The 23242-nt window shown below is 45.6% G+C and overlaps 1 protein-coding gene across 9 annotated transcripts in view; it reads right to left on the bottom strand.

Annotated features, from left to right (window-relative positions):
• LOC146806245 (uncharacterized) overlaps positions 1-23242 on the bottom strand; it is a 381111-nt gene that overhangs the window by 92531 nt on the left and 265338 nt on the right. For 8 of the 9 annotated variants that reach the window (XM_085623495.1, XM_085623494.1, XM_085623496.1 and 5 more), the window contains 5 exons: positions 19546-20060; positions 16273-16351; positions 10322-11346; positions 3876-4002; positions 454-1376 (listed from right to left, as the gene is read on the bottom strand). In XM_085623495.1, the coding sequence (XP_085479621.1) occupies positions 454-1376; positions 3876-4002; positions 10322-11346; positions 16273-16351; positions 19546-20060 (2669 nt within the window). The remainder of the gene's footprint in view (positions 1-453; positions 1377-3875; positions 4003-10321; positions 11347-16272; positions 16352-19545; positions 20061-23242) is intronic. The other variant, XM_085623493.1, reaches the window with a different exon arrangement.

Raw genomic sequence — 23242 nt, 5'->3', positions numbered from 1 at the left:
GAATGCCTTAAAGAAAGGTGCTCAAGGGCGGTAAGCAGCTATTGTACGTGAACTCCACCCCTGGAGCTTCATAAGGGAAGGGGTCAGTGTTCTGCCGTTGTATTGTTCCAGGAGGAACACTGGCCCTGCATACCAAATATTCAGTTAATCCATTAGAGTTATACTGAGAAAGAGGGGTGGGCAAAATACTAGGAGTGCGTAAAAGGCATGCTGGAGCAGGTTTCAGATGTAGCACTAGAAAATCAACCTCTTCACAAGGTAAACTGAGGAATCTTGAGGTCTCACAGGGCATGGATCAGAATAAACAAAACCCTCAAGAGAAAGAGCATTGAGGTTGTAATTAAATGAGTGAACAATATGTCAAGGCAACTTTTACAGGGCATCACTCACTGCAATATCATGACATTTCACCAACATGCAATATCAGTATGTGTCACACTACCAGCACATTACCTCACTCGCGTGAACCTTCTGATGCCTCAAAAAGTACATTCTCCCTTTGAAGCTCTTCCCACACGGGACACATCTGTACGGCCGTTCAGCTCGATGCAGTTTGTAATGTGTCCTAAACTGATGCCTTCGAATGAAACTCATGTCACATTTTGGACAGTTATATGGCTTCTCTCCGGTGTGACTTCTTTTCTGATGGAGGACAAGGGACTCGTTGAGTTTGAAGCTCTTCCCACACTCGTCACACTGGAAAAGCTTCTTACTGTCCGAAGTCTTGTCATGATCAGTCAGATTCAGAGACTCAGAGGAACTCAGGTTCACGTCAACACTCAGAGAGGTGGTCTGCAGCACATGAAGCCTCTGGTGTTCCAGAAGACCATAGCTGTGGTGGAAGCCTTGGCCACACTCAGCACATCTGTGCGTCCTTTCTCCAGTATGACACATCTGGTGTTCAGTCCATTCCGAGCGCCACTGGAATCTCTCCCCACATTCCTCGCAGAGGAACGGCTTCTCGCTCATGTGGATCCTTTCGTGCATCAACAAATGCGACTTCCAAAAGAAGCTCTTTTCACACCAGTGGCACACGAATGGTGAAGCTCTTGCATGGTTCTCTTGCTGCTCTGGAAAATGAATCTCATTGTAAGTGTTTCCCCAATGTTCAGCTGCGGCATGAGGTTCTTCTCCTGACTTGTGCTGCATTGGGAAGGCTGCTTGGCGACTGAGACCTCTTTCGCATTCACCTGCAAACAACGCTTTGTGCTCCTGCGTCCATTGTGAACTTTGCCAACTTTCGTGGTTTTGTCTGCTCACAACATGAGTTGGTGCCCCATCCATGGATTTTCCAGAAAAAGCATGAGGCTGTAATTGAACTGCGCACTCTTCTGGATTCTGGCTGTGTGCGCTGCCAACCATCAACACTTCACCTGCTAGAGATGAAGCAAAGACAGACACATTTATCCTGCTGGTCCACCTATCACAGTGAAACAAATTTAATACAATAGACTCAACTGGAAATGCAGTTTGTCTCCCAAATTGGCGATTTATCTTGAAAAGACATTGTTAATGAACATTTCAATTGTGAGTTATACGCTATGTAAAAGGAGCAAGACTGCGAGTACTGAAAGCAGATGTTACCTTATTTCTCTACTCTGTATCTGTGTAAAACACACACTTGTTAAAATATTCTATGCTGAAAAAAGGTTATCTTGCAGAAACTTAAATAACACGGAGTGGCCTACATCATTAGGAGAAAAAACATTTTAGTTGGACTTTGTGGCATTGAAAATGCTTAGCATCCTACCTGCTGGCAGCCATCCAGGCCTAAGTAATGAAACTGGACAATACGAATGGACATAACATACCAAGAAGGGGAATGTGGCCAAAAAAATCCTGACTCTACACAAGAGAACCATGTTAAAGATCCTCTGAATAAAATGTGTTGTCCATCTTGGGATCTTTCTCAAGAGACAATAATTAGGCCAGTCTCATCCGTACAAAAGAAAACCCTCTCAGTTCGAAGAGCCACAATAGGTAGCATCCATTCACAAACCTCCCTTTCATTGGAAAAGTCACAGAAAAATGTGCATCAACCCAACTGAGCAGATCAAAAAGAATCCTCACTTGTGTACAACAGTCGGGTTTTCGCCCAGGATGCAGCATTACAACAGCAGCCCTCCAGAAACCGACAATGTGCAGCTTAGTCTTAGGATCAGAATTCTACTACTCTTTCTTTCCAAATCTAAATCCATTTCCTGACATGGGTGTTCCCATTCTTCTTCAGTCAAAGAGTTTGGAATTTGCATTTTGTTTTTTGAATAAGGAGAAACTGTCCCAGGGAATGACAACATGTTCTAAGTATTACTTTTCACTGGAAGACACATACTGAGAATCTTTCCCGCCATGTGCAATCGAATATATCTGGTCCCTTGTGATTCTACCAAACATCTGTGGGGGCCCCCAGTTCCCAATATATACTACTAATATACAAGGACAGACTCATCTCACTTTTGTAAGATATTTGACTGTGGAAACACTACACAAACAGAAAGATTCCTAACAGGGAGGTAATATAAGTAGTAAATGTCTATCTATTTATGTGAATGTCAAGCTTTTTTGCGCATAATGTTGTGGTTCTAATTGACGAATGTAGATGAATTTGAACCCATCCCAGAGAGAAGGTAGGACAAACTTTGCTCAGTCAGAGTGCCTTCCCACTACAGAACTACTTGGGTTTGAAAGAGCCCCTGTTGTCATAAATGTCTAGATTTTGCATGTGTACCTCCAAGACTGACACACTGGTCTTCTGTCACCCAGGGGTACCACAGTCATCCCTGATACACCACACAAGTCACTGTCAATGTCTACTTCCTGTGCTCGACCAGAAGGAGCAATGTACCTGGAATCACTTCTGGAATGGGTCTTTACATTGCTTCACCATAACTTTGCCACCACCAGCAAATGCTCCCAGAATGCAGGTACCTCAATAATATGTACAACAGTGTGACGCTTCCTAAGGGCAGACACGAACACTGGACTTTGAACAAGAAGCTAAATTTATTGTGTCCTGCTGAGTTCTAAGCCTCGCTGTGGTTGCTGCCTGTACATTTCATACTTACTACGGTTGTACTTGTTCTTTTTAATTTAGGTAAAAAGTTCAATAAATAAGTTTTAATTGGTTGAATCGAGTCCAGAGGTCTATTACACGTGCACCATTCAGCAAATGTTGCAGAGATTTAGCTGCTAGAACTAGGGTTGGTTGTCAGTCTTTCTAAGGCGTACTCCTGGGCTAGGTCATGTTCTGTTTTCCCAGTGTGGCCCATCTACCAATCTGTCCTGTTGTCTCAAACCCAAATACACCTCTATTTCAGGGGGCCTATCAAGCTTCCCTATTCTTGATTCTGAAAGCACTTACATTGATATATGAGGTCACAAACGCTAGTTATATCACTTCTTTCAGGCCATTACATCTCAAGGGGGAGTCTGCAGTGGCAGGCTTTTTGCTGCTGCAAAAGTTACTCAAAACCAATAAAAAGCCTGGGCTACACATTATTTACCAGGGTTGATCTGTCTTGATTGTTAGTGTGATGATCCTCACAGTGCTTGTTCTGTGCAGATCTACCCACTTGACAGGTGGTTAGTTGTGGTGCAGATCCAGTTACAGGTACAGACATCAGAAGTAATCGTTTGGTCTGTACAATAATAGACCAGCAGAATCTGGAGGAGAAAGCTGACCTAGAGACTTGAGGGGCAGGAATGATTTACTCAGGCAGGAGAGTTACTTAAGATGGTCAAATGTTGCCACAGCTTGTCTATGGTCCAACTTCTGAATCCCGAACCTCAAAGGATGAACCTTAATCAACAGGATGCCTTTCTAAGCATCCTTGCAACGTGCATAATAAATGACTTAAATGTATGTGATTAATTACCCATTGAGTTTGTATTCTTTGAGCAGACATCCATCTCGCTGAGGTAAGCCTCGCTTTGACACCGTTCCATGCTCTCATTCTTCTGCAAGGGGAAGATCCTGGAATCTTCATTCAATTTAAGCAGCATCTGAAGCCAAACAGGAGCAGTTAGAAATCCAAGCAAATTTAGGAGACGAGTACCATACACAGAGAATGAGATCCCCAGCGCTCAGGCCACCCCAAAACTAAGACCTATACAAACTAGGAAAACGTATGTGGCTTCCTCAGAGGGGTGGTAGCACCTCCCAGTGGGCAGACCCCTGTTGTTCCTTACTTGAGAGTGGTTTACACTCCTCCCCAGGATGACAGAAGGCTGGCTCATGGCCAGTATCAGTGAATGGCCACCAGAAAAAATGGGCAGCAGAATGGGAACTTTCTAAAAGTTGCTTTTCCTTAAAAGTGACATTAAATTCAAGAAATCTGGTTTAATGCCACGATTAATTTGATACCTTGAAGTCCCCATTTTAGTAGTGCCGTTCAAAAATTGTCTACGCTGAGATGCCAGCCTACAACTCTGTGCTTGGCAGAAGAGGCTACTAGCCTTTCCACAGTAATAAGCACAGGTTGGGCTTTTTTTACTAATAGGAAACCGTAAAGTTCACGTCCTACTTATAATATACAGGTCCCTGCCTTAGGGATCAATAGGTCTTCCTTAGGAGAGGCTTACATATAGTATTACGGAAGGTGCAGGCTTTGCCATAGGTTTAAATGGCAAAGTAGATTTAGCCGTTTAAAACTGCTCTTCCAGGCTGCAGTGTCAGGCTGGGAGCCATGCTGCACGTTGTCACACCGAGGGTGGCACAATCAGCGCTGCAGCCATGGGTGCGCACTTTAACTTACAGGCCCTGGGAGCCCTTGGTACCATAAACTAGGGACTTCTAAGTAAGTTAGCTTAAGCCCATTAGAGATAGCCAATTCAACATATTCTCTGCAAAGGGTTAAAACACTTCACTGAGGTTTTGTTAGTAGGCTTCAGTGCACTTTCAAAGTTGAAAAACCAGCAGCACCAGTCCAAACTTTGAGGGTGATAATGCAAAAAGAGACATTTCGGTACACTTAGTTAATTTAGTGGCCGGGCAGTCAATACCTACTTTTGAGTGTGGAGGACACAGTGTAACACAATAGATGACAATTAGGGCGAGATTACTAAATTCTCACACAATGTAGCACAACAGGCAAAAATGCTGCGTTGCGTGAGAAGGAGAGCACTTTATGTCCCAAAAACAGCGCAAAATGTTTGTAAATCTGTTCCTTCGCTTCAATGTCCAGTTAGTACTTTAAAAGTTTTTTTAATATCAGTTAATGCCAATTAGGCAACTCTCTAAAGCTAGGATCGTCAAACAACCAAGAATCAATCCTACAGGAAGTTACAGCTCATAAGCACTAGCCGCTCGAATCAGCTTTGGGTTGCTTTAGGAGGCCTTTATCACATGACTGAGTCATACCCAGAACACGGGCACAAAAGGTACATCTCCTGCAGGTCCGTACAGGACATCTGCTTCCTTCAGTCATGGCACAGCTTGAGTCCTGTCATTGTAGGTGGGGACATTGTACCCTAACACACTATGAAAAACGTTTTGGGACAAAGTTGGGGGCAGAGCTCCAGTTCCGTGTCAGACTGCACGGACAGAAAGGAACTGACATCAGAGCCCTTGGGTGGTGCTTATATATGGCTTTGTTCTTCCACTTCCGGGGCGGGTGGAGTAATCAAATGGCCACACGATGCTGCCACCTATCAGCTTGCAGGAGCACTGCTACAAAATTCTTCAGATCCAGTCTGGAGACAGAGGATATTCAAAGGTAAGGAATCTGCGGCTAGTAGTATCCATCAGAAAAAGATTTTTGAAATTGGAACGATCTTGTTCCCAAAATGTCTTGCTTCATTTAAAGGAAGTATGTAAATATATCCCATGAAGAAGCCCAGACTTAGCTTTCAAGATCTTCCATCTAGAGGTCGGGCTAAGGCGAACACCTGTCCTGGCCCTGGGGTGCTGCCACAGTCAGGAGAAGAGCCGAAAGGATGCTCCGACATGGTCACACTAACATCTTTGGAAAGGACGAGCTTGAATTATGCCATCCATGCCTTCTCTCTTCTTCTAACTAACTGATAAAGAATCACTGGAATCCAGCTAGACCCCAAAAACAGAGATCATGGAATTAAGGAGGAATGTTAGCCTGAAAACAATCACACAGGAACAGGGAACTGAGATCAGGTGTAAGCAAATAGAGAACAGCAGTCCACAGCATATGATGATGCTGTATGAATGACGGAGAGACGTGTGAGAATGACACAAATGTAGCATATATATTAACCCAACATAGGCACACAGACTCACATGTCAAGTACATACAGTACTTAGTTGAGACATAGCAGTGTTGTCTTTCAGATGACTTTGAGTAATCAAGGGGGGCTGGGGGTGTAAGACGCTAGCGATAAGAGTGAGAGAGAGTGATGCAAGCGATAGCAGGCACGCTTCAAGTAGCGTGTGCTTCCTCATCCAGTGTAGTCTCCCTCTTCAAAGACAAGTAATTAATAAAGGGGCCTCAGATGTTTTTTGGTCGAGACCGCTCCAGCATAAATTCCCGATATGCCTCCAACTGCTCTTGTCAGTAGGATACATCTTGCAACTAGCATTTAACTTTTTGAGTGGGGCACCCACCCCACAGTTGGGCCACCATTCGCCTAGCCATGTTAAGCAGCATAGCTGTTAGCCGGCAGACATCAGGTGGGGCCTCCCTAAGGTATCCCAACAGAGCAACTAGTGGAGATCTAAGTAGGCAATGGTCAGTGATCCATTCACTAATGTGGAAAACCTTATTCCAGAACCGGGCCACTCCTCGGCACTGCCATGCAAGTTGAGGAAATGTGGCCTTGACGGCTGAACATCTGAAACAGCTGGCATCCTCCAAGAGACCCATCTTTGCCACTGGATTCAAGCAAGCCTGGCTGAAGACGGCTGAATTGCCAGAAACCGGTCCTAGGAAGCTTCTTTCCGGTCCAGGGAAGGCATGGCTTGGCAGTTCGGGCTGGACTGTTCCCATGAGGCACAGGGTCAGACTGATTTGCATATGGCCATGTCTGAACTGGGGTGGCAGAGTGGGCTAAAGAACGGTGATGGATCAAACCCTGATCTGTTGACTGGGTGTGAGTGTTTGATTGGTTCTGATGCTCCGTCCATCACCACCCTCTTTTGTATAACATAAACATAACACTTGTATTTGTAAAGCGCACTTATCACCCAGGGGTCTCAAAGCGCTGAATAACAGATGTTTATTATTACCCAACTCAATGGTACTCATTTTATCGACCTCAAAATGGATGAAGGTTGAGTGGACCCGCCGGGATTTGAACCTGTGACCATGAGGTCAAACACAGGTCCCTGCAGTGGACACATTAGTCCACTAAGCCACCAGACCCGGCTATGTTATGAGAGCATCAAGAACATGGAAGGTTGGGGGAGCCTCAGGAAAGGTGGCATGTGTTGCTCTAACAGATGCCACAAGTCTGTAATAGAGGAATACATCAAGAATTGAGTGTGGCGTGTCATCCAGGATTTGCTGGGATGAGATAAATTGTCCTTCTGGGTATAAGTTTCAGAATGTACGGAGCTGTAACTGAGTCAACTGGAGACATGCATCATACTCACGAGTGATGGGAAGCATGAGGTTTCCAGCAAGTCATATACCTGGTGCGTATAGACAAGCAAGCAGAGAATTAATACGCAGATGAACCCAGGCCCACTCAGTGCATGCCACCAAATCATTGACTCTGCGTGGTCGTCTGACAGACAGGCATGCAGCAGTGTTCAAATGGCAGTGGGACGACTCATCTGTTTCAATGGCCAGATGTGGCTGGAACAGTGGCGGGTGAAGCCAGAAAAGTGCAAACTGCGCTTGGATACGCAAAGAGCACTGGTACATATTCGGTGTAGTCCACCCTGCGCAACGGAGAGGGTCAGCATTTCTCAAGCAACTCTGGACTGCTTACCAGCCCAAGGCAGGACCTTGAGATTGGCAAGTTGGCACGTAGGCACCTGAAGACCTGTGTGCTCAGGGGAAGAGGGATATTTATGAATAAATATAGAAACGTAGGCAGGAATCCCATTTTAGCAATGGCGGTCCTACCCACCATAGACAGTAGTAGTCAGAAACAAGTCTGGATTTGCTCCGCCAGCCAGAGCATCAATGCGTTATAATTTACCATCAAGAGTACATCTACTCTCCTGTGAAGCCAAACTCCTAGACAGTGAACCAGCTCAGAACACACTGCAGAACTGAAAGACGAGCAGCGGGGTTCGGGGGTAGATGATCGACTTAGACCAGTCAATACAAATCCCAGCACAGCTGCCAAATGTAATAAATTCCCGGATTATCGGTGAGGTAGTGCTGTGTGAGTTGTGGACATATAACTTGACTTTGTCAGCATACATAGAGACCAATATCCACCTGGAAGTGCACGCGAGGTGTCTGTGAGAATGTGGTTCCATCGCACTGGCAAACAGGATGGGTGATAGCAGGCACCCCTTTCTGGCGTCACGGGCAATGGGGAAAGAAGAGGCAACCAGGCCATTAATGCAGAGCAGTACATGAGGGTTTGTATACAGTAGCTTAATCTATCAGATAAAGTGAGGGCTAATGCTGAGGTGCTCCAAGAGCTGGAAGGGTAGGCCTACTCTAAGGAGTCGGAGGCTTTAGTGCGTCCATAAAGATTGCCACCTCACTGAGTTGGGGATCAACAGAGTGAAGGAGCGCAAACATAGTGTGTAAATTGTGAGCAGTAAATTCGTCAGGAACTAAGCCTCCTCAGGCAGAAGGGGGAGCAGTCTGGACAAAATCAATTTAGCAAATATTTTCTCATTGATCATCGAGAGCAGCCAATACAAATCACATCTATCAGCCGGCTTCCCAGGTTTCAGGATCATCACAATAACAGCCTCACATAGGGAGGGGGCCAGTATGCCTGTCTGTACAGTCATCTCATAGACTAGCAGCAGATGGGGGGCTAGCATTTGAGGGTATTCCTTGTTGAAGGATGTATTGAGTTCCGATTCTCTATCTCCAGACATTCTCTGTATGGTCTGTACTATGTCCTCAACAGAAAGGGGCACATCCAGATATTGTCTTTGAGAGTCCTGTAGCCAGAGGAGCTGAACTAAGTCAAGGAACTTCTGTAGGTTCCTAGGGTCAGGGGTCACATTTGATTTGTAGAGGTCAGTTGTAGTACTAGGACAAAATAGATATTATGCCATCTGTGCTATTATGCACCTCCTGCTCATCATCTAGCAGTTCCGAGATGTAGTCACTGGCCCAAGGTTTTCGAAGCATATTAGCAAGGGTCTTGCCGCTGTATCACCCGCCCCACACTGTCTGGCGACGGCCTCCCTGCCAAGGTAACAGAGTTCCTGTTCCGCTGATTATTTGTACTCCGTGAGTTTGTTTTTGATGGCGGCAAATAGCTCACCTCTCCCGTCCCATAATAGATACATTTGAGTGTGCCGAAATCTGTTTCGAGAGCAGCGAAGTGTGCCAGTAATGCTTTTAACACTTCAAACTGCCGGGACTGGCATGCTCTACGGATTACCACTTTGAACGTCTCCCATAGCATGGATGGGGACCTCAGTGATTGAGCACTAAATGAGAAATATTCAAGGATATCTGACTTAATTTAAGTCTCTGAACACAGGGTCTCTAAGCGCATGAAGGGGAAATCTCCAGGAGAATGCTCTAATACGTGCCTCAGGTGGAGAGAACTCCAGAAGGACGGGGGCGATTGTAAGAGAGTGTCCAGGGAAGTTGATCTATTTTGGCCACCCAGGTGAGAAGATCTCGAGTGATCAACCAGAAGTCAATCCTGATCCAACTGTTATGTGTAGAGGCAATACATTTGCCCTCTGTGCATTTTTTTTACTTTCCATATGTCAATGAGATTGTTGCCCTTAATAATAGTGTGTAGCTGGGCGGCCAAGCCAGGATGAGGGCGCCAAGTCTGACTGCACCTGTCTGCCCTCTAGTCTAGGTTCACATTGAAGTCACCTCCCCAGAGAATGGTACCAGAGCCAAAACCCAGGATCTTGCGCCATACCTATGCGTCAGGGCAGTCTACATTAGGACCATAGGTGGCAGGTGGGTGATCAGCAGGCCTTGGAGCGCATCATGCAGGATTACAAATCTACCTTCCTGTAACATATAGTTGCTAGTGTGCGCCAAAGAGTATTGATAACGAACGCTAAGCCGCACGCATAGCTGGAGTAAGCTGCAACTTGCAATTCCACATTTAGGAGGAGGCAACTTATCACATAAAACCTGATTTCTTAGTATAATGCATGCACAAGACAAGAGTGCCTTAATGTTCAGTTGAGTTGTGCATGGGTAATACAAGGTGTTACAATCAAGAGATTAATTTTTACCTGTTCTCGCTCGGAATCCCCAAGTTCCTCATGGGTCATCTGGTGCCTGGAAAAGTTTGCCATGCCTTTGAAACTTTTGCCACAAAGGTTACACATAAATGTCTGCTCGTCCCTGTGAGTTTTGTAGTGTGTTCTAAACTCGTGTCTGCGAGCAAAGCTCATATCACATTTCGAACAGGTATACGGTTTCTCTCCAGTGTGGGTTCTTTTCTGATGAAGAACAAGGGACTCCTGGAGTTTGAAGCTTTTCCCACATTCCATACACGTGTACTGTTTACTTGTGCAAGTCTTGAGGTGTTTGAGGAGATGCAGATATTCGATGGAACGCAGCTCCCCAGGAGACATGTTCTCCTGAATGTCAATGCCCATGTGTTCTAGAGAGGAAAAAGTGTAATGAACATTCTCCCCACACTCTGTGCACCTGACTGTTCTTTCTTCTGAGTGGCATCGCTGATGTTCGGTCCACTGTGATTCCCACTGGAAGCTTTCCCCACATTTCCTACAAATGAAGGGCATGTCCCACCCACGGTTGGTGTCTCCAAGCTGTGTCATATGAACCTTGGCATGTGAAATCAAATGTGAGCTCTCCCGGAAGTCCTCTCCACACTCACAGCAGATAAATGTGTCCCCGCCAGCATTGCTCTCAGGTTGCGGAGTCAGTGTTATCTTACTGGCAGAGGTTCCACCGACCTCTCTACATAGACTCAGAGAATCTCCCACCTGGCTTCCGTTCTGCTCGAGAGGGGTAGGACTGCGGGGGCAGCTTTGCTCACGTTCTTTTGCTGCACTGTGCCCATGGGTCATTTTCTTCTCAGTGTTTACATAACTTGCAGCCACCTCAGTATTACCAGGTACGTCTGCAGTGGGAGCTTCAGGTTCCTTCTCACAATTGTACTGCTTCTGGTGGTCTTCTCCCCTTGGGGACACACTGCGCCCTGAGTCTACTGAAATCGAGTCAGGTGAGTCCTGCCTTACTTCACATTCCGCAGAACTGTCCCCTTTCATGCTTCCGCTGACTGGTGCGCCTGCATCGAAAAGAACATCAACAAATTACTTAACTAGGATAAACCACCAAACGTTTGCTTTCCTATAATACGGTCATGCTCACAAGGAGTCCTGTATCATATTCTACCACCAAGACAGAGAATGGCCTGCCTGCGAAGGCTGGGTGGCTCTATGGTTATTGTATATTGCTGTCCTGCTATCTACAGAGCCATCACTATCCATCAGTCCGCCCACCAGATATTGTTACCGAACTCCCTTTTCTTGATCATTCATGGCAGCTCCCCCTGTTGTTTCATCCAAGTGGGTAGCGTACTCTGCTAAGAGCAGAGTTAGAAACTGAGGAAGGAAATGGAAATGCAACAGAACATGGTTTAATCAATGAACAGTGTTTCAGGTCAAGAAGGAAAGGTCAGCATGGATGGATTTGTAAATAGGCCACATACCCCTAGAACTACTATCCTGCTGCATCTCCCTACAAGTACACTAGTCTTATGAGAAGGCAGAAAAAGGAGGAAGGCATTTAAAGTTATTTATTTTTTAAATGAAAGTTGTGCGTTAGTGCACACTGAACCATACTGCATTAACTGCATCTAAAGGACACTCAATCTCTACTTACTGCAAAAACTACGAGCATATTCCTACCAATGCAAACATCCAACAGAGGACCTCTCTTCTTCTCCTGAGATGATGTACTTTTACTCCCTATGTAGAGGTATAACGGCTGATCCAATCACTGTGGTCTGTTATTTTAGAGTATGCATCAGAGCCGCACAGCTGCTGAAATGAACTTCACAGACAAACGTCATGTTATGTGTATTTGTAAAGCGCACTATCACCCGCGAGGGTATCCTGCTGCTGAGCACCCGTGTGTGCCTAGCCCTGCCTATGGTAGGTTGGTTAATTGCAAACCCGGTCTGCAGCTTCTTGCGGAATTCAAGAAGAGCGGAGGCGGCTCTGATGTGGAGTGGGAGGCCGTTCCAAGCTTTAGGAGCATGTGGGCATGCTCTGCATTGGGTCCGCATGTTTGAATCCTTAGCCCCTTCAACAGAGGATATGAGCTGTAACGTGTCTGATAACGATTTCCCACAAGCCCTTTACTGAATCAGATGGGTGGCCAGATGGGCTCTCCGTCCCTTTGACTGCAAACCCAGTGGCCCCCACATGCCGAACGCTCATTACAAAGAGGCCATGATATTGCGACCCCTTCAGTCTCTGTTGTAGCTTTGCTCACACCACAGCTTTACTCTGGGTCTAGTTCAATTTATAGTACTTTGTGGTTTGCCCTTGTGCTTTCTTCTTCCAGATCTGCCAGGGGGTCTTTCTCAGCCATGGTCGCCTACGGATCATGTGACTCTGATGTGATGTCATTATACATTCAGAGAATGGGGACTGTAACCGAAAGGCTCTCCATTCCAGGTTCTTAATTATAACAAAGGAGACCTACACCACAAGGGAGTGAGGAACATCCCTGATTCCAATGTGACAATAAGTGTAGTTTAGTAGTTCCAATTCCCAATAAAGTGTGAGGCATCAAGTGAACACTAGAGGACATTAGCAAACAGACCAAATTGAAACTTGATGCATTGGTGGAAGTTGCAGGAAGCCTCTGGTAGAGCCATCACGTATTCCAGGGGCAGAAAGGCCTCATACTCGCTGCTCAGTACAACCATATAAATATCCAAGGAAGCTCATGTGTCAGCATCATGCAGAAGTTGGCAAAGATCAAAACATGCTGTTCAGCAAGACAAAAAAAACATCTGTAAGGGGGAGGAATTCCACACTCACCACCCAGTTTACATTGGATATATGTGCACCATCTGGAAACATAAGAAAGACACAACTGCAGTCCCCATTTTGTTAAAGGGACACACCATTAATGGCGTGGTCTACCCATCCCCATGGAGAGGACACACCATAAATGGTAACTCCTCTGTAGCTTTGTGATGGAGATAGCAATGCATTCAAGGCTATGGGACAGTGATAATTCCCCAGACGACCAGACAGGATCAGGGCCTATCTTTATGCGTTCCTTCAGAAGGTACATGATAAAGAGTTGGAATTCGCAAATGTTGCAGAGTCTCCATGTCTCACTTTCTACAGTGAGAAAGAAGACGAGAAAGAATGGATGAACTTCTCCTATTTAAACACTTTTAGCCCCCGCAGGTCCAAGAACTTCTGGACCTCACGCAACAGTTTCACTGCTTTAGATGAGCATGAAGGACAAAGGAGTATCATGCAAGAGGGGGAATACCCTGTCCATCTAGGATTATGACAGCTTTCTCTTGGAACATATGGCCAACCACTATCACCTGGTCTTCAGGAGCGAGAGGAAGGTGCACTGCAAACAGTTAAAACAGGGCCCGCTCCTACCAGTCTTGTCCACATGATCGAAGGAAAAAGACTAAACATGTCTATTGCCAAGTGTCTACCTCACTTGCAAAAACCTTCTGTGAATAGGTTAGAAGTGTCTCCTAAGATCCTAAGTTAGTATGAAGTTACTTTCCTACATTACAGCGTGAGAAAGCTGCAGTTTTACCACTCACAGTCAGCACTGCTGACAAAACACAAGAGCAATAGTCATATACTGGCATTTAGAAAATGCAGGTCCAAACAGCTAAGGAAGCACATACTACAAGTTGGCAACTGTGTCTGCCTCTGCAGCATATGATAGTGTCATTCAGACACATTACACTGTATGAAATACAGCTGCTTAAATAAATATTAAAATAAAGTCATGAACAATGATAGAACAAAAATGCCAAGGGGCCTTATTGAAGGTAACATAATTCCTGTGCTGCTATGACAGTGTGACCACAACTGTGCTAATATCAAGCTGTCACTACAATGTTGGTTAGCAAACCTAGTCAATGGAACAAAGATGACAGATAGAATGGGGTTCTGAACCGGACAGCCGTGATGGGTCTGGCCCAGGGTGTCAGCGGTTCTGGCTTAGGTGCAAACTGGACAACTCTTTGAAACCCTGCTGCTGGGTTTTGTAGTTAAAACAATCACCCTTGCTTATCTAAATACCGACCAGAATCCAAACAAAAACAAGAGTTCCCTATGCAAGTAAATATGGTAAATTGCAAAGCACTGTGTGGAAAAACGAGTTCACAGCCTTGGTTTTCAGTCGAGACTCAGTTCCAAGGGAGACCAGTTATGTGGCCCACTGGTACCCACACTTTCCAGTGGAGACAGATGTACAAGTATGAAGTCCTTATGGGTACCACATTGCATAGGCAACATTTCCAAACCAGTTACAGAATTCAAATGACACGGCCATACTTGGCATCGGGGCATCCACTATAATCGCAGGCTCAGCCAGTCCCAAATGGGAAGTGGTACTTATGGCTCGGGTCCACCCATGACTTCAAGTTTCAGACAAGCGAGAGCTTTTAAATTATTCCTGAGGTAGGGCAGTCAGCTGCAGGCAACAGAACACAACTGCTATGGCAGGGATAGGGCAGGGTAAAGAGGGTAGACCGAATTGTGTCCTTTGGCTAGAAGTGGTCAGACACAGGCATCTTGAAAGAACTGGGCAGCAACTGTGCAGGCTAAGCACCGGTATTGTTAGGGCAGACTCCTATGTGACCTTGATGATTCTTTGTCTTTCTATCAGGCATTGTACTAGCCAGCTGCGCGGCAGGAATCTCGCGGCTCTTTGGCAGCTCGGTCCATTGAGGTGCCTTCTGCACACATCTCCAGTCAGCTGGCCTCTAGAAGGTCTTCCTGGGCAGTCAGCTTTTCTCCATGTGAGTAGTGTAGCTCCTCTTCCCATCACAGGCCACAGACCCAAGTTTCTCCAGAACATAGTAACTTAGCTTGACTTCCATGGATCGAAGTGACGAGTGTGGTCCTGCCTCTGGCAAGCACTGCACAGCGCCTGCTTGCAGAGTTCTCTCAGAGCTCCAGGAGTAGCAGGTCATTGGCTAATAAGGGCCAGTTTGGAGTCACTGGCAGGAAACCAGGGCCAACCAGTTTCACTTACGCTTTGAATTCTCCCTATCGTTAGCTCGGCTAAGATTTCCAGGTCTGAGGTCAGGCCAGTCAAGCTCATATTATTGAAGCCAGACTGGTCAAATCGGATACCTTGGTTACCTAGCGTTAGGAAAAAACTAAGTAAAGGGGGGAGGTGGTGGAAAAGTTTCATTTTGCTGTGGCGAACCTTATTTATAAAATGAAAGGGATCAGGAATCTTTACGTCCACCCACAAAATAATGCCAGTGGTGTGGGGAACCCTAATCATAGAGACAACTGAGTGTGCCCACACAGATAAACACACACACAAAAAGTAGGCAAGAACCCATTAAAGCCTGCACTCATGAACTATAATCTGCTGATACTGCTAGTACTCATGATACCGCCAGCAATCGCCTCATAGATGAGTGAGAGCGGTAAGTTGCCTCCCTCTCTATGGTGGCTGGGGTACACTTTGAGTATATCTCCTTGCAGCAAAGCTATGATCTGCTCTCAGGCGTCCATTGTTGAAATAGGGACCACGTTCAATGGACTTACGGAAAAAATGTACAGTGCAGCAGGGCACAACTTTAACAACCATGCAGACCATATGGGGTCCATGGAGCACTTGTCTGGGGTCGCAATGTTGTGGGCTTGATCGCTATCATACTAAGAGTAAAAGCGAGGAAAGAAGAAGGCATCACTCAGCAGATTGTGTACCCAAAGGCCATTATCTTCATTGATTCAGGCAATCAATACCTCTCAATATTCACACTACAATAGTTGTAATCCGTTCCCAACAGTCTATGAAGTGGAATGTCAATCTCACAACATTATAAGTGTTTAAAAATTATTAGTAACAAGTACTGTGGGGGCATGGGTTACATTTCTAGTAAGAACTAAGAAGTGGCCAGTCTCAGGAACAAATGGGCTTGGAGCCAGGACAATTAATGAAATGCCTGATGCCGAACAGCAGAAGTCGTGTTTACCTGGAGTGTTTGTTCTGACATTCAAGTGGTCCAGCTCGATCTGCTGCTTTTCAAGGACTGCCCTCTGCGGAAGCAACATCTGCATCAAAAACAAGACTACAATGAGACCATGCCGTGTATGATGAACACGCCACCCGCGTCAAATGAATCCATGAACAGTAGGCACACCTGCAAAATGTACCGTGGATTGAGGACTAAAAACAGCATTTACCCTAAGTCAATGAGCAAGAAGCTTGGGGGTGTGAATTACACAAATGACTCACTAGCACACTCACAATGCCTTTACACAATCATAGGGCAGCTGTGTTTCTGAGGAAGGACTAAAATATGATGTAGAATTTTACCATTCCCATACTGACTCCAAAACCTACATTGCATTTTCTAAGGTAGATAATTGTGAACATTTGATCCTCATCTCTAAACCTTGTCCACCCCATCACCACCGCCCACAAAATGATAGGACTTTATGAAAGGGCAGGTAACAATTACAAAAGGAGGTTTGATGAAAAAGGGAGCGCCAATATATTCTAACAAAGGTATCAAGGAATGTTTATTCAGAATGTGTAATAGTTCCACTAACTTATATATCACAATTCAGCTGATTTCTCAGCACTCCTTCGGTGGCAGATCTGACCACTAAGGACCAAGATCACACAAAGCGATGAAGTGCAGAAGCTGGACAACATTATGAAATATAAAAGTTGACATGTATGCAACTTGACTGTGTTTTTCTAAAGCACATACTTTCCACGATGACCCTTTACAAGGAGTGACACTGGAATGACCTGGGAATTGCAAACGTATTTGCAAAAGAGAGATATTTCTTTACTATGTGCCCAGCCACTTCACCATCATTCACTCCTTCCAAAAATAAACAATACTTGAGAGGTCCTAACCCCTTCTGTGCAAGAGGACCCAAGGGTCAGTTGTGCGTTTTACCTAGTTTCTTACAACCAAAAAGGATTTTAAGATGGCTCAGGGTGTCACCAAACAGCAGAGAAAAACATCTGCGGTGCGACTCCATGGATTGCATCTTGAGTCAAGGACACCAAAAGAGGACAGTTCCATATGCAGTGCCACTCCATGGTTTGCATCTTGGGAGTCAAGGACACAACCAGCTTCAGAAGAGAATACCATCTGCGGTGCCACGCCATGGTTTGCATCTTGACAGTCAGGGACACCAACAGAGGAAAGTACCATCTGCGGTGCCACTCCATGGTTTGCATCATGATAGTCAGGGATACCAACAGAGGAAAGTACCATCTGTGGTGCCACTCCATGGTTTGCATCTTCACAGTCAGGGACACCAACAGAGGAAAGTACCATCTGCGGTGCCACTCCATGGTTTGCATCTTGAAAGTCAGAGACACCAACAGAGGAAAGTACCATCTACAATGCACTCCATGGTTTGCATCTTCACAGTCAGGGGCACCAACAGAGGAAAGTACCATCTGCGGTGCCACTCCATGGTTTGCATCTTCACAGCCAGGGACACCAACAGAGGAAAGTACCATCTGCGGTGCCACTCCATGGTTTGCATCTTGATAGTCAGGGACACCAACACTCCATGGATTGCATCTTGACAGTCGGGGACACCAACAGAGGAAAGTACCATCTGCGGTGCCACGCCATGGTTTGCATCTTGACACTCAGGGACACCAACAGAGGAAAGTACCATGTGCGGTGCCACTCCATGGTTTGCATCTTGAAAGTCAGGGACACCAACAGAGGAAAGTACCATCTGTGGTGCCACGCCATGGTTTGCATCTTGACACTCAGGGACACCAACAGAGGAAAGTACCATGTGCGGTGCCACTCCATGGTTTGCATCTTGATAGTCAGGGACACCAACAGAGGAAAGTATCATCTGCGGTGCCACGCCATGGTTTGCATCTTCACAGTCAGGGACACCAACAGAGGAAAGTACCATCTGCGGTGCCACGCCATGGTTTGCATCTTGACAGTCAGGGACACCAACAGAGGAAAGTACCATCTGCGGTGCCACTCCATGGTTTGCATCTTGATAGTCAGGGACACCAACACTCCATGGTTTGCATCTTGATAGTCAGGGACACCAACAGAGGAAAGTACCATCTGCGGTGCCACTCCATGGTTTGCATCTTGGGAGTCAAGGACAAAACCAGCTTCAGAAGAGAATACCATCTGCGGTGCCACGCCATGGTTTGCATCTTGACAGTCAGGGACACCAACAGAGGAAAGTACCATCTGCGGTGCCACGCCATGGTTTGCATCTTGATAGTCAGGGACATCAACAGAGGAAAGTACCATCTGTGGTGCCACTCCATGGTTTGCATCTTGACAGTCAGGGACACCAACAGAGGAAAGTACCATCTGCGGTGCCACGCCTTGGTTTGCATCTTGACAGTCAGGGACACCAACAGAGGAAAGTACCATCTGCGGTGCCACTCCATGGTTTGCATCATGATAGTCAGGGATACCAACAGAGGAAAGTACCATCTGTGGTGCCACTCCATGGTTTGCATCTTGACAGTCAGGGACACCAACAGAGGAAAGTACCATCTGCGGTGCCACTCCATGGTTTGCATCTTGATAGTCAGGGACACCAACACTCCATGGTTTGCATCTTGATAGTCAGGGACACCAACAGAGGAAAGTACCATCTGCGGTGCCACTCCATGGTTTGCATCTTGACAGTCAGGGACACCAGCAGATGAAAGTACCATCTGTGGTGCCACTCCATGGTTTGCATCGTGGGAGTCAAGGACACCACCAGCGTCAGAGGAGACCACTATTTGAAGTGCCACGCCATGGTTTGCATCTTGGGGGTCAAGGACATCACCAGCGTCAGAGGAGAATACCATCTGCAGTGCCATGGCATGGTTTGCATCTTGGCTGCTTTCTATGAGGGGAGGCAACTACACTTGGTCATATTAGCTTTACATAATAAGCAACATAAACAAAAAAGTAGAGATTCACTGAGGCACATGGGTGCTTAGTATGAAACATTTTATCAATCCTATATTTCTTAACTGTTTCTCTGACCTAGCACCAAACAGCATGTAAATGTGAAAAAAAGCAGAGAGATCGGTCAGAAAGTACAATTAAGTGTACAGTTGTTCAAGTTGCCATGCCGGTGTGAATCACCACAGACCAAGAGATCAGAATTCAATCTCCTTGGGTATGGATGAATCCTTGGGGGCGAGGTTTTGAAGTTAAATGTGACAAAGGTACTGGGATGCTATGAATGCTGTTAGATGACCACTAGCCAGTGACCCCTGTTCTATTACTCACACTGGGTTCTAAGTTCTCCACAGACAAGGATGGGCCGATGCAGCTGGCAGCAGGCGTGGGGAGTAGAGTCGGGTAGGCTCCTGTGGTTAATATGTTCATGACTCCATTTTTCAAAGATATGTGGGTCTGCTTGTGCTTCTCCAAGTCAAATACATGATGGAATCCTTCACCACCGTCTGCACATGTGTGTATTTTTGCACAGTATCTCTGGTGGGAAACCAGTCCATTCGTATTGATAAAGGACCCACAATCAGGACATTCCAATTGTTTCTCTATTTGATTGATCTGCTGCTGTATGTGGCTCTTCCTGTGTGCAATGAGATCCGAATTCAGACTGTAAGTTTTTCCACACTCTCCACATGAATATGGTGGCTCTCTTTTGTGGCATGGGATGTGTGCTTTCCACTGGGAGAAACAGAAGAAGCTTCTCCCACACTGAGTGCAGGAAAAAGATTTCTCACTAGCACGAGCTCGCTCAGCATCATAACCTTCAAACTGCCCACCTCGTGCATTTCCTGTCAATAGACAAACACAAAAGATAAAAGTGATCAGGCTTAAATAAAAGCAGCAGTACTAACAAAGTAAAACATTAACCATATATTTGAAAACATAATCCTGTAGTTTTGCACAGGTCCTCTGTTACAAGTGAGGAATGGTCACAAAACGTTTTGAGATGCAGGAGAAATCAACAACAAGTCACAAAATAGAAAATTGAGCACAGTATATGTTCCCAATGAAGGCAGACATAAATTTATATTGTAAAATATAAGTAAAGAAGGGGTTGAATTTGGCCTTATGGTAAGGATTAGGTTTAAGGTATCTGTAGAGGTTATGCTATTGTTACTGGTTAACATGAAGGTTAGGTGCTAGTCAAACACTAAATTAGGGGTACAAGGTGGGGAAAGGACTAGCATAAGCAGTGCTTAATTTGAGGCGGTGGCTTCTGGTGCTCGGAACTGGCACTTAATTGCCAGCACCGGCACTTATGACAGTGCGCCACATGGTGGCACTGTGTGTCTAGTTTAGAGATGAGCACAACAAAATGTTTTTATGAATTCAATACACATTAAAAATGACTAACACCTGCCATCCAGATTATAGATTTGCTGTAATTAATTCTTTGTCTTGAAAGCAGAGGGTCTTTGTGGGGACTAACAGCTATCGATACTGAGGTTAGTAGGGTTATGGTGAGTAAGGTGATCTTTCTGCCCTGTGTAGATAAGGGTGATTAATTAACACGGGTGTCCTTGGGCCACTATAGTGTTGCACTCAAATTGGGTCACCGAATACTCCCTTTGAGCCCTTGACTCTCACTGTAGCGAGGTCGACCAGTCAAGGCTAACTCTGGAAAGGGAGGGATTTACAGACTCAGAAATCTGTGTCACATAATTGATAAGTTATTCGCTTGAAGGTCGACCAATACTTTATTTTAAGAAAATACATTTATTTACTAAATAACACACTTACAAATAGGGTATACAACTAAAACCTGAAGCTTCTACCACCTTCAGGGACAGAGAAAGAACCCCAAATGTTTTCACATCTCTGTTACTCTAGGTGCTAGAATTCTATACAACTCTGATCCCTATGGTCAATTATATCCTGTGGGGGATGCTGCGGGTCAGTTCCGAAAGGTTCAGAACCTGCTCGAATCTCCACTTGAGGGACTGGATACAGGCAGGCATGCTGGTACTCAAATTCTACTTTGAGCTAACCACCTTTGATACTCAAGGATGCTTATGATTAAAGATACGAGCCCCCCAAAAAGTCCAAACTAAAGCGTACAAACATAGCTAACAAAAGAACAACTATCCAAACAACAGGATTGCCATTCTTAGGAATCCTAGGCAATATCCATGATTGTCCGGGAGTGCTAGATGACTGGTTTCACTCTCCTCCTAGGGATATCTCTATAACCGTGCGAAATACAAGGTGGTCACTTCTTTGGTGACCCATCAGTAGGTATTGAAAGTTTAACACAGGCCAAAGAAGCTGCTGATTTAGAATTGATGAGGTGATTATCCTTCACTCAGGTAGGACACTCTTAAACCATCTTTCAGAATTCAGTGGCCAATGTTTGCTACTTCCCACACAAACCTCCTTGCTGCTCTACCTATTACATAACTGTGCTGATAGAACTATAACTTGAAAGTTGTTGACTGAATACAGTTCTGTCTGTGAACACCAAGGCCTGGCATCAGATGTCTTGTTCCGCTACCTGGCTTATGGATTCCCATGGTGCCTGCCTGCTGTCAGTGGCACATGTTGATGTTATTACAGGGGGTCAGGATCATTAGATATGTCTGACATCATAAACATGACCGAGGTCATTATATATACAAGACCGAGGTCATTATATTCGGGAACAATCCCCACATCTGGTCTCCTGACATGTGGCCTGAGGTTATGGGAAATCTACCAGCTCCCGCAGACAAAGTCAAAAACTTGGGTGTGATCTTGGATCATAAACTCGATTATGGGGACCAGGTCAGCGGTGTGGTATCTACCTGCTTTTATCTCCTTAGGATACTGAGAAAAATTAAATTTCTCCTTCCAGTAGATGGTTTCAGGACAGCAGTCTCAGCCCTCATTTTGTCCCGCCTTGATTACTGCAATAGTCTGTACCTGAACTTGAAGAATAAACATCTGGTCAGACTACAGACACTACAAAATGCAGCGGCGAGACTGCTAACTGGGATACCTAGGTTTGCCTCTGCTCTAGATGGTCTCCGGCAACTGCAATGGCTACCAGTTACAAAACGATCAAAATTCAAGGCACTTTGCACGGTTTTTAAGGCACTGAGTAGCAATGGCCCGGAATTTTTGACTAGCTGCTTTGAATGGTATGTTCCGGGTAGAGCGCTGCGTTCCACCGATGGAAGACTAGTAGGCGTCCCCCGAATAAAGAAGGCCAGTTGGGGAGGCAAAAGTTTTTCCTATTGTGCGGCGAAAGCCTGGAACAGCTTGCCAGCGCATCTAAGGCCGCCTTCGATACGGTGCCCCACCAACAACTTCTTGCCCGACTTTCAAGTATTGGCATTATTGGTCTTGCTTGGGATTGGTTGAAATCCTTCTTGGAGGATCGCACTCAGCAGGTCAAGATGCCACCTTTTTCGTTGGCCCCCAGGAAAATGTCAACAGGAGTACCACAGGGCTCTACTTTGAGCCCTTTGCTTTTCAATATCTATCTCACACCTCTGATTTATCTGGCGGAGGAGCTGGGTGCTAAGATCATAGCGTACGCTTATGATACCCAGCTCCTATTTACTTGGAAGGACACCGACTTGTCACCAGAAACTGCCCAGAACTGTCTTTCGACTGTTTTCAAGTGGCTTGCACATGCCCAACTGAAGTGCAACGATGACAAGTCGGAGGTCCTCCGTACGGACAGTTTCCTCATTCTTTTAGAGAAACCCTGTGGCCTCCAGACTACCCACGGCCCAACCCAGTGGGTAATCCAGCAAAGAATCTGGGGGTCTGGTTTGGAGAAGACCTTAGGTTCTCCACGCAGATTAAGAAACTTACGGGGGTATGCTTTGGTACTCTTAAATCACTGAGAAAGTTCTTCCCTTTGCTACCTAGATCTGCCAAAGAAATGGTGGCCCGTGCCCGGATTTTATCTCGCATTGATTATGCCAATGCCTTGTACATTGGCATTCCTGTATACCTGCTAAAAAAATTGCAAACTATTCAAAAT

The sequence above is a fragment of the Triturus cristatus genome, chromosome 8, assembly GCF_964204655.1.
Source record: "Triturus cristatus chromosome 8, aTriCri1.1, whole genome shotgun sequence".
In the NCBI taxonomy this organism is placed as follows: Eukaryota; Metazoa; Chordata; class Amphibia; order Caudata; family Salamandridae; genus Triturus; species Triturus cristatus.
The sequence above is the reverse complement of the archived record's forward strand: the minus strand, read 5'-3'. Positions and strand labels throughout refer to the sequence as shown.